The 12,981-nt window shown below is 34.6% G+C and overlaps 1 protein-coding gene across 1 annotated transcript; it reads right to left on the bottom strand.

Annotated features, from left to right (window-relative positions):
• Positions 1 to 7,151: 7,151 nt before the first annotated feature.
• Positions 7,152 to 7,839, bottom strand: LOC127792375 (uncharacterized). The gene has a single exon (XM_052322850.1). The coding sequence runs from the start codon at positions 7,675 to 7,677 to the stop codon at positions 7,318 to 7,320; it is 360 nt and encodes a 119-aa protein (XP_052178810.1). The 5' UTR covers positions 7,678 to 7,839; the 3' UTR covers positions 7,152 to 7,317.
• Between the last annotated feature and the right edge of the window lie 5,142 nt (positions 7,840 to 12,981).

The following is a 12,981-nucleotide window of genomic DNA, read 5'->3' as shown; positions in this document are numbered from 1 at the left end:
CTTCTCTCCTGTAACATCCCGTATCGAGCGATAGAAAGAACCGGAACAACTTACCCTGATGGGCCTACACGAACTTCCCAAGGGGGTCACCCATCCCTGGATTACCCCAGGTCAAGCACGCTTAACTTGGGAGTTATTTGCCAACATTCAGCCCAAAAGGTATCCAGCTGGTATTGTTTTCCTTTCTTACACTATCCTCGATATATACTAACTTCGCTGGGCTCTCGGGGTATTACATTCTCCCCCCTTAAGCACATGACGTTCTCGTCATGCGACTTTACAACCGGTCCCAGATCTCCCCCCTTGCATGGCCGATGTGGGATTCGCCTAAGGTGCCTACACGCACCCCCCATAGAGGCCTACACGCCCCCCATCGGGACTCAGTCTCCTCGCTGAGGTTTGCCCCACCATCGCGCTCAGAAGCTCGGGGGTCGTCTCTGATACCACATGTAACATCCCGTATCGAGCGATAGAAAGAACCGGAACAACTTACCCTGATGGGTCTACACGAACTTCCCAGGGGGTCACTCATCCCTAGATTACCCCAGGTCAAGCACGCTTAACTTGAGAGTTCTTTGCCAACATTCAGCCCAAAAGGTATCCAACTGGTATTTTTTTCATTTCTTACACTATCCTCGATATATACTAACTTCTCTGGACTCTCAGGGTATTACAGAAACTGCCCTCAGCTGATTATTCCAAAAAAATCGTGTGTACCTTTTAAATGAAGTCCCATTTTAAATAATAACAATAGAAATTTCAAATATTAATTGTTCGAGTACGTTTTCCAGTAGAAAGAATATTACTCCTGAAAAGATAAAAAAAAAATGAAGACTAATTTTAGACGAAAAAATTTTATGCAGGAACTCTGCTACTTTAATATATATTAAGATACTACTTTAATATATATCAAGATATTTCACCTAATCAAGAGAGAAATTCCAATACCAAAGGAAACATTTAATATACATAATACATTCTTCACAATATATGATGCATAAATTAGAACACAAATTTTCAAAGATCTATAATTTTTATGTCAAGTTCCAATACAGTAAATTAACAGTATGAAGTGTAGTTGTAAAATATATTTCAATAATTAATATACTTAATGATTTGTTATTTCAATGTAATAATTTTGATATATAAATAGAAAGTTCATATCAAAATTTTTCATTTTTCATAATACCTTATTGCTGCAATTTTTAAGATTAATATTTTTTTAAAATAAAATTTAAAATATGAATGAAAAACTTTATTTTGTCAATTAAATCAATGCTAGCAAGAAGCAATGAAAATTGAAGGTTAAGTTGTGAGGTTTTGGGAGATTCCATATTTTGAAGATAAGTTAGAAATTATAGCATTGAGATGGTTTGTATGGATGAACAAGTTTTTTTTATTTTATAAATTTAATATTATTTGTTAATATAATATCTGTTGCTTTTGTATAAATTATTTAAAATCCAACTGAAGAAAAGACATATTAAGTTCTGATGCACCTTGTAGATCAGATTCAAATATTGATTTACAAGAAGATCTTTATACTTTAGAATTTTTAAATGGTATCAAATGTTTTAGAGTACCTAATCATGAGCTGAAATTAAAAGTCGGTATTCTTATTATGTTATTAAGAAATATTAATCATTCTACTATGTTGTGTAATAGGATTAGATTACTCGTTACAAGGATTGGAAATCATATTATGGAAACCAAGTTTATTTCGAGAAGGCATAAAGTTCTCATTTCAGAAATAACTTTAAATTCATCAAATCTAATATTATCTTTTAAGTTTCAACAAAAGTAATATCCTTCGATTATATTATAATGCCATGTCTATTAATAAGAGTGAAGGTCAAACTTTATCAAAAAAACCTAATTTTTAGTTATAGACAAGTTTATGTTGCAGTTTTCATAGTTGCAAATCGAAAAGAATTGAAAATATTAATTTGTAATAAGGATAGAAAATCAATCAATTCAACCACAAATGTGATATTCAAAGAGGTTTTCCAAATTTTGGATTAAGTATGTTGTTTTCGAAAATGTCAGTAATAATCTCTAATAAAATATTATTTATGATGCATTAGTATTTAATTTAATTATAATTAATTAACTTTCATAGATCTATCTAAATCATCTATTACCATTACATCTACACGGGTTTAACACTAGCATACATTATAACAACATATTAAAAATATCACCATTTTAATGAATACATAACTTGTTAACCAACCCAAAGATTAATTTGTGAAAAATAATTATATTAAATGATATACCTAAAGTCAAAAGGTTCAGTAGATTGTGCAAGGTGCTCTCTTTTTAACATTTAATTAAAAAATATTATTAAAAAAAAGGAACCCATCTTTGATCATTGAGAGGCATGAATAGTAGAACACTCTTTGTGCAGCAAAAGCCCATATTTAACTGAGAATTTTCATGGAGTTTGACACACGGGTAAGTTAATGATTATAATTGCAGTCTGCTGTACAAATTACTCAGCTCTACCTCATTTGCAGCTTCATAGTTGTTGACTTGTTGGCATCTTCTAAACAAGCTTACTACCACATCGGCAGCTCTGCTTTAAGTTTCGTGCCTGACTGCCTGCCCTTGCTGAACAGCAACTTTAGCAAGAAAGTCTACAAAAAAATTAGTGAAGACAAATGATTGGCTACCAACTCCACAAGCAGTTCTGGGATGGGGTTTTCTAAGATAAGGCTATGAAATGGAAGTAGTTCCCCCTGCGAACGATACTACATTCTAAAGTGTATACAAGGGAAGCACCCATGCCATCTTCAGCAGCTATTTCTACTACACCACAATAATATCAAACTATCAAGACTTATCACATATTGCGGGGTTGTTACATTTATTTTAACCTGTCAATTTTTTTATTGATAAGTCTTAGGAAAATTCTATTCCTAGCCACCCATTTTACTTTTCGCACCCACTAAAAATCTATCTTTTCCCATCACACATAGCCACAGTTTTTCAAAAATATCCTTTTCTATCACCATCGCACATAGCCATCCTTGAACACATCTTCAAACCTCAATAACTCAAATTGCTAGCTGGTGTTTGCCAACTAACTGTGTGGGTGTGGGTGTGGGTGTGGGCCGCCTTTGCAAAATTAGAGGCGGCATCACGGCGGCCACCATCACAATAGATACATATATATACGCACACATACATATATATATATACACACACACTTAGAGACACTACTAGGTATGGCGGCCATACTCGTCGACGGTACCCCATTTATGGCCCCCGAACCCTAGGGTTCGAGGCATCTTTTTGGCTGGGGGGAGGATGGAAGCGGGTAGTCTTCGCCGGTGGTTATGGCCTTCGCCAATTGTGTGCGTGTGTCTGTATGTATATATATATGTATGTATGTATGCGTGCGTGTATATATATGTATGTGTCTCCTCGTATATATATGTGTCTCATTGTGTATTTTTATTTTCTCTCCCATCATGAATGGGTAGTCGTTAATGGCAGTTGATGGCCAATTTATTAAAAGAGAAAATGGCTATAATAAATAAGGTAAAAATAAATTTTTAAATAAAAATATTTTAGGTATATTAAAAAAAATGACTGTTAATAGCAAAATGAGTGACTGCAAATAAAATTTGCCTCTAAGTCTTATATTTTGTGAGGGCCCTTGTCTCCTACCAAGTTTGCTCAGTCTTCCTAACTATTCTTTGTCAATATAAGATAAAATTACTTGGCGTCACACCTTTAGATACCCAAATCAAGACTGGGGAGGACTCACCATGGCATGAACATGAATATGCTTAGTTTTTAAAGGCCTATTTTATTTGCGTTGTTGATAGAACCCACTAATCAGCTTCAAAAAGGATGAATAAGATTGAAATGCAGACCAGTTCTAGATGTAGATCAAACCTAACAACAAACATCTAAACAGTTGCTTCCTCCAAGAATGAAATTGGCATAAAGTACCGTGCACTTGACTGAGCAAAACAAGTCCAAATAGTTAGAGTTAAACTTAAAACGGCATTATCAGGGAAAGAACGGTTGAATAATCTTCTTGTCAAAAGGGAGGCTCCAATATACAAGGCTCCCAATTGCAGCCTAACCGTTGCTTTGAAACTAGTTGTAACAAGTGAAACTGTAGTATATGATGGAATAAACAAATAAAGCAAGGAAACAATCAATGCATAACTGGGCATACTATTTAAGTGGAGGCTCATAATACACTTCAGAGAATCCGCCATCTTTAAATAATGACATCCAACAGTGGAACAGACATGAAATTAATTAATGGGATGGTGTAATCTGAAAACTCACCATGAAGAACAAGACGGCATTGGCAACTACACTGATCATTTATAACTTTCTCAACAAAATTTGAGTTGAGAAAGAGAATATTTATAAAAACTTGCAGATGCAGAGTAGAAAACTAAATTAACAAAACTAACAGAGGACATAGAACTAAAGCATTGGCTAATTATACTGCATCATAAAATTAAAAGTAGTACACTTGTGCCAAGTAGATAACGGTCACATGTCCATATCTTAACAAAGATTATCACTCCCGTTTTCTGCATCCACTATAAATTTCTTATTCATTTTGCAAACAATAGCTCTTAAATTCAACAATTAAGAGGCATTTAACAAATTGCTAATAAAAAATGAAATCCAAGGCAAAATACAGTCTTCATCCCTAACTGATGAGTAAAAAAAACCACTAATTTTAACATTTATTATCAACTTATATGCCGCTAGGTAACATATTTTTCACAAAATCTTGACAAAGAATAACTGTCATCCCAGAAAGATAGAACTGATCTACAATAGGAAAAAGCAAAAGTCACTTCATGATTAACAGGTTGAGTCAATTGACGTGCAACAAGAATGTCATCGCTCACCACCTCAACAATAAACTCAGGTGTCCAAGGCCTATCTCAAATAGATTAAGGAAAACAAACTCTCTAGCCACTAGCTTCTACAAAATATGGAATCTTTTTGCCCATGTAGTCTTCATTTTTCACAAGAAGTTATGTGAATTGTATGTGAATAGATATATACTTTCAGGTCTCCTGTAACCATGAAAACCAATCTAGTAAGAGATTGCATGAAGCCAGTAGTCATTTTTCAGGGCACTTGTGTTGCTCAAACAAGAAGAGTTCATTCTGTCTCCCTTTATCCCAGCCCCGCCTTACCCCACTTATCCCTATTCAACTTTTTAGCTAAAGTCTTCAAACTGTATTTGTTTCTAAGTTGTCTTTATGTCATCTGCAATCTTGAAAGGGAACCAATGCCAGTCATAACAAATTTTTAGAAGTAATGGGACTTTTCACTATCATTTCTTCATCTCCTGACCATCTATCCTGGAGAGGTGTAAACTAGTAGGAATTTCCTCAGACAGCAGAACTCCAACATTTCATTTATTTGTAATCCTGACTCAGGTTTGACTAGCACTGAAAATGCATCCACCTGTTACTACGTATGTGAATGTTATAACAGTCCTATACCCCAAGTTTTACAGGTTAACAATGTGTCAAGTGCAAGTATATTGTACTTTCACAAGGTATAGAAGGTAACTGTTCATCTGCACAGCTACGCAATCAGAATTGTCTACTAATTTCTCAGTTCTCCCTCATATCTTCCTTTCTCCTAGTTGCTGGACACATTTTTCATTTTCAAGTGTTTTACTTAAAGAACTAAACAAGCTTGTCACCAGAGTGGCTCCAAGTTTGTTTAAAGGTAAATGTCTGTCCTTGTTAAAGCTTACTCCAATTAAAGCTAGGTTCTCCACCTGGTGGAAATTTTTGGATCAAACCAAACTTGAAGAAACACTGGCCAAATTGTTTTGTACAACTCTACCAAGAGTCTAGATATTAAACATGCAGAGTTAAGGATTCAGTAGATGAAAATGAAGGAAGGTAGTTTCAGCCACATTACATAATGCATAACATGCTATTTTAGATGGATTTCAACATAATATTATATTCAGAAACATCCTAACATCTTCAGGACTGCACAGCCAGCGATATAGAGATAATTTCATCATTCACACCTTCTGCATAGATCCCAATCAAAAGTGGAATGGTGCCCATCACACAAATATGAAAGTGCAATTTCTGAAAACAATTTAATTCCTCTTGGCATGAAGTATGCAAACTCCTTCAAATGATAAATTCTGGCCTTTTCATAGAAAGGGAGACAGGACATCTTAAGGAACTCTTCTTTCTAGATGGAGAACATGCTTTCTAATATAATAACAAGGCCCCAAAAGGATCACTAACAAAACACCGCATTTAGGAGCCGATTTATTATGCAAAAATGAAAATGGCAATACCAAGGGCAAAGTAAGAGAGCATTGGAATAGCAAGAGAACCAACAGGAAGTAAGAATATTAGTTCTTTGCTTGGTAACTCAAATATGTGCGTGTGAAGCCTGTTGCACAGAAAAAAATTCACTATCTTCAGTCCAAAAGCACCTATAGACAAATATAAAAGTGAAACATTAAACATAGTTACAATGTGGTGACTTCATCCGCATTTCTTTAGCCTCCTGGTAAAACCAAAAGGATTTCCTCACTTATAAGACCTCAAAAAGCAATCTGATGCTACAATTTTTTTTTTTTTTGGATTCAGGTTGAATAATAAGAAATAGAGCATTCACTGGTATTGCAATACTCAACATGACAAATGCCAGACGTCATAACATTGCTTTTTATCAAAGCATAAAGAAAATAAACCATTTTAGGATGCAATAGAGTTGTCAAGTCTCCATAGGGAAGTGTTATCTTAACCACACTAAGCAATCATCACAACTATGCAATCTGAAATTATCTCGTCTGGCCAGGAGAACCAAGAGATCTTAGCTGGTTTTGCTTCTCCAATGCTGAAACTTAATACTAACATGGCATTACAACGGCGATGCTGCAATGATCTAGAAGAGTTTCAGCACAAAATTTCCTTCACAAAGAGGACGTGCAATTTGCAATCACGGTGGACACAAGAAATCTCATTAACTATATAAAACTAAAAATAGGAATTTCTATAACAAATAGATTGCGGCCAAAATGGCAAAATCTGTCTATTTTTCCCTAATCCATTGATCTCACTTCAGCAAAATCCCTTAATCTCAACAACAAAAGGAAGCATAATTCTAAAACTGAAGAGTATAAACGAACCATAATGGAAGCATTTATTATCATATTCTGTCCTAACTAACATATTTTTTCACATGATTCCAGCAAAGGAAGTCGAGACTTGGCGTCGCATACAGATAGAAACCAATCTACATTAGGAAAACACCAAGCCGCTTCACAGATCGGAACCTACTCATTCAATGTGCAACAAGAATATCATTACTAAACACATCAACAATTGAATCAGGCGAGTCGGACACCGGACTCCCGGGACTGAAGAAAACAGACTTAGCGGCAATCAGCTTCTTCCGCTGAGGGCAGCGGGGACCGTAGATCCTGACGGAAAAGCAAGGCGACCCGTCGATCTGAGGAGCCGTGGAAGGGGCGGGCGCACGGGAGAGCGAAATCTGGAGATGCGAGTCTGTCCGGTGGGACCGCGCGCTGATTCTGGAGTCCCGGAGACGAGCAAGGGCTCCCGGCTTAAGGTAGCGGAGATAAGCTTCGGCTGAAGTAAAACCACTGTTCTTCGACGACGGCCTACGGATCCGGCGGTTCATGGCGGAACAAGTCGAAGATCAAAGGAAGTCAAGATAATGGCGAGAGAGAGAGAGAGAGAGAGATTAGGGTTTGAGAGAGGGGGGGGAAAGGGGCGGGCTTTAAGGAGCGGAGAGGCGGGAAGATAATGGAGGGAATAGAGAGGGGGGGAGGGAGAGAAAAAAAGGCGTTTCAAAATGAGTCTGAGGCGCGCAGCTTCGCATAGGGTTCGGAGTTCGAACTAGCGCTTACGTGTTTTGTGCACGTCACAAATATGGGGAGTTCAATTTACGATTGCGATGTACGGGACAGCCGGCTGGGCTAAATCTGACCGTCCAATAAAACGAGTGCAATTTTGTGAGCTTGGTGTTGGTGTGTTCTTTTTATTTTTTAATTTTTAGTTTTGAGTTTTAAATTTATTTTTAATTTTTTATTTTAGTAATTTATTTTTAAAAAATTGAAAACACGTTCTTTTTTTTTTTAAAAAAAAACTATTTTTCAAAACAAAAAATTAGAAAATATATTCTCTTTGAAATTTTGAAAATATTTTTTAATGATATTTTATTCAATAAATTTGATTATTAAGTAAATTATAAATATTTAATGTTAATATATTATTAAAAATATATATACATTTTAAAGTTAATAAATTTTATAATATTTTTTTATTACAATAATAAAATATAAATAAATAAATATATTTTGAATTTTAAGTTTATTTTGGATGAAAACACTCAAAACAACTTTTTGTTGTTTTGAGTTTTCTTCACAATTTTTTTTTATTTTCAAAAATACATTTTTAAAAATAACAAAGAGAACACGTTTTCATTATTTTAGAAAATTGAAAACTAAAAATGACTTGAAAATAGTAAAGAGAACGCAACCTTAGTTTTTTTTTTTTTTTTTTTATCATAAAAAAATCATTTTGAATCTCTAAATCCAATCCCTTTTTTTCTTTGATCTCTCCCATTTCTTTGCTCTAGCCATTTTCCTTTCATCACCAACCCTCTCATTGTTGTACTTCGTCGCTGCATCTTCATCGACCATCACGATTTTCTCCTTTTCTGCGATAGTCGACGAGCAAGAGTCAAAACAATGACGAGAGCATTGCTGGAGAAGAAAAAGAAAGAGGAGAAAAGAGAGACAAAGTCCACAAAGAGTTAATATATTTGTTGTGCGAATTATATTGTCATTAAATTGTGAATTAGAAAACTCTGTGGCTCTCCTACAAAAATCTAGAGTTAGAAAATGGGTGGGTTGGCCTAGCCTGGCCCACCTCCCGCTTGGCCCACCCATTTTGAGCGTCAGGCTGAATTTGGCCCACGAGAGAGCGGGGTCGGATCGGGTCATTTTGGTGGGCCACTCCAATTTTTTGTGAGTTGGGCTGAGTTGCTAGCCATAAAGCCCTAACTCACCTTAGCCCGTTTGCTATGGTACTAGGTCAACTGGGCTGGGAGGCAAGCCCATAGACCACCTGACCCATTTGCCAACTTTACAAAAACCACTCGCTCTGTCAAAATAGAGCGGCTCAATTATACTTTCTACATTTTGCATTTCTATTGGTTAATATTTAACTTAATTGTAGTTTTAATTTTTTTTTTATCAAAAATCACAATTAACATCATTTTTAGCCAAAAAAAAATAGATTTACATGCTAAAAAACTAACCACCATGTCCAATTAATCTTAAACAATTATATATAATTTTATTATTATAAATTACTTAGATATAAAAATATCAAATTTGATATTGAGTGAATGAAAATGTCTCAAATGATCATTTAAAAATATCAAATTTGATATTGAGTGAATGAAAATGTCTCTAATTGATCATTTGAGAAGAAAAATAGATAAAAAAAAGTAAAAAATATAATCCATTAACCTTAATTAATTCGTAAACCCAGTAACATCCTAATTTATCTTTAAAAATATCAAAGCTAAGCAGTCTATATTCTAAATAATATTCAATTCCTTTTTGAATTACAGCAAATTAATTTTCAATTTATTGTTAAATCATATTGTTGACACACATTTTTATAACACCCCGCATCGAACAATAGGAATGTCTGTAACAACTTACCTTGATGGGTCTACGCGAACCTCTCAGGGGGATCACCCATCCTTGAATTTTTTCAGGTCAAGCACGCTTAACCCTAAAGTTTTTTACCTACATTCAGCTCAAAAAGTATCCAACTGGTATTGTTTCATTTCTTATTTATCTTAAATGTATACTACCATTTCTCTAGCTTTTGAGATATTACACACATCGTGTCATCATCATGGGGTCCATAGTTACGGGTCAACTCTTAGCTCTCGTCCTTCAACGGCCATGAGTCCCATCGCACTTATGAGCCCCTCAATGGTTGCTCTCAGGGCAACCGATATGGGATGAATCCGGTGCATCCACACCATCCCCCCATCTGATAGGTGTGGTAGGGCCCTATCGACCCCTCTTTTATCAGGGGTTGTAGGAATCATTAGAGGGAATTCCCACAGACAGCGCCAAATGTTGACACACATTTTTGTAACACCTCGCATAGAGCGATATGAAGGTATGTGATAACTTACCCTGATGAGTTTACGTAAACTTCCCAAAAGGATTACCCATTCTTGGATTTCCTCAAGTCAAGCACGCTTAACCCTGGAGTTCATTGCTTACATTCAGACCAAAAGGTATACAACTGGTGTTGTTTCATTCTTTACTTATCTTCAATGTATACTACCATTTCTATGGGCTCTTGAGGTATTACACATATCATGTCATCATCATGGGGCCCAAAGCTACGGGTCAACTCTTAGCTCTTGCCCTTTAACGGCCAGAAGCCCCACCGTACTTATGAGCCGCTCAATGGTTCCCCTTTGGGCAACCAATATGGGACGAACCCGGTGCATCCACATCATCTGGATACCTTTTGGGCTGAATGTAGGCAAAGAACTCCAGGGTTAAGCGTGCTTAACCTAAGGAAGCCCAAGGATGGGTGACCCTTCTAGAAAGTTCATGTAGACCTATCAAGGTAAGTTATCCCGAACATTTCTATCGCTCGATGCGGGGTGTTACAAAAATGCATGTCAACATTTGGCGCAGTCTGTGGGAATTCCCCCTAATGGTCCCTACAACCCCTGATAAGGGAAGGGCCGATAGAGCCCTACCACACCTGCGGGGGAAATGGTGTGGATGTAGGTTTGTCTCACATCGATTGCCTAGAAGGCAACTATTGAAAGGCTCATAAGTGCGGTGGGGTTCCTAGTCGTTGAAGGGCGAGAGCTAAAGAGTCAACCCGCAGCTGTGGTCCCCATGATGATGACACGATGTGTGTAATACCCTAAAAGCCCCAAAAAAATGGTAGTATACATCGAAGATAAGTAAAGAAGGAAATAATACCAGTTTGATACCTTTTGGACCGAATGTCAATAAATAACTCCAAAGTTAAGCATATTTGACTTGGGGAAATCCAAGGATGGGTCCCCTTGGGAAGTTCGCGTAGGCCCATTAGAGTAAGTTGTCCTGAATTTTTCTATCGCTCGATAGGAGGTGTTACAAAAATGTATGTCAACACATATAAACAAAGCAATATGAGAATAATTGATTTTTTTAATCAATTTCCTTTTGTTTTATCTCAATAAATATAGTTTTTGATTGAATTTTTAAATGCACAATTATTTAGATTTTATTGTTTTTCTCAATAAATATAATTTTTGATTGAATTTTCAAACATTATATTTGTATTTCTAATTTCAAAAATTGAAAATTATTTTATTTCATGGCAACAACTATGACCAAAAATTGCTATAAACTATTTCACAACTACAAATTGTGTTTTAAGCCATCGTAATATTTAACTGTTAATTTTTTATTTTCTTTAAGTACTCATCGCCTGTTATCATTATGTTTTCAAATCTTTTTAAAATTTTTGAAAAGCAAAACAACCAATCAAATAATTTTGTTTGCTATTTTTGTTTTCAAAATAATAATAAAATTAAATACAAAAAGTCAATTAAACAAGTTGGAAGAAACTTTTTTTATGAAATAAATAACAAAATAACACAATTTTTATATGGTTATATTTTTCATATTTTTCGGTATTTTTCCTTTCAAAACATCAATTAATATCCCTTTCCTCAACTTAAAAGTAAGTTTGCTATTTTTATTTTTAATTAATTTAAAATTATAGAATTATGTGTAATTATTTAAGATTAATTAGGAATTATAGTCATTTTCTTTTTTTGGCATATAAATTAAGTTTTTTGCCAAAAAATAACGTTGAAAAAGGTTATTGATCAAAAGTAAAAAGGGTAAATTACAAAACTCGCTTGAGGTTTAGTAAAATTATAAGAAACGCCTTGATATTTGAGAAATAATAATAATCACCACTATTATTAAATAAAAAATAAAACAACCAATTTATCCATAATTTTATTTTCTATATCATCTTATTAAAAAATAAAAATAAATTAAATGAAAAAATAAACCAACGTCGGCAATGGCTGTAATTAATGAGACAAACCCCGAAACATGCAATCCAAAGTTTGCGCCAATTGCTGCCAACCTTGGTTTCTCAATGAGGTTGTGATTCAAAAGGGAGATGATGAACAAACTGAGGAGATAGATGTCTGTAATTGTGCCTCTACTGTTTCTACGTAGTTTCTGTCAGATGAAGTGGTAGTAGTTTAATGGATTAATATAGGAGATATTCTATGATTTGGGATGATCGACTTTGCACGATTTCTTATATTTGTGCTTTTGATTGCAATAGAATAGATATATTATAAGTATAATACTTTATCTCATTATACAGAATAAGTATTGAAGTCGCGATTCACTAACATTAACATATCACTTGCTTGATCACTCAACTCATGTCTTGAGAGCGAAAATATTACATGACTTGATGCTTGAGATGGTATGATAATATGATGGCAGCAATATCGATGTTTCCAACAATGGCAAAAATGGTGGCCGGTCATGGTGGATCTAATTATTGTTTGAGAAAAAAAAATTGATATATTAACATAAATATATATTTTTTGTGAATAAAATAAAAATTTAAAATAATCACCACAAGTAATAAATTATCAAAATAAATAAAATAACAACCTAATAACACTAAAAATTATTTAATATCGTAAAACCCTTCAATGCAATGAGAAAATTAAGAGTTAATCAAGAATTACATTGTCACCAAATAATAATAAAATAATATTTATCTTCTTTAGATTTTTGCTCAAAATCAAAAGGTAATTCACAACATACCTTCAAAATAAACTCTCCACAATTATAAATTTTATCGTAATAATAGATAAAATTCACAATAATAATAAATGGAGAGA

This window comes from Diospyros lotus, chromosome 15 (genome assembly GCF_014633365.1).
Source record: "Diospyros lotus cultivar Yz01 chromosome 15, ASM1463336v1, whole genome shotgun sequence".
In the NCBI taxonomy this organism is placed as follows: domain Eukaryota; kingdom Viridiplantae; phylum Streptophyta; class Magnoliopsida; order Ericales; family Ebenaceae; genus Diospyros; species Diospyros lotus.
The sequence above is the reverse complement of the archived record's forward strand: the minus strand, read 5'-3'. Positions and strand labels throughout refer to the sequence as shown.

What these genes read in the sequence shown, in the direction of transcription:
- LOC127792375 (XM_052322850.1), bottom strand. Translation starts at nt 7,677, where the DNA reads ATGAACCGCCGGATCCGTAGGCCGTCGTCGAAGAACAGTGGTTTTACT.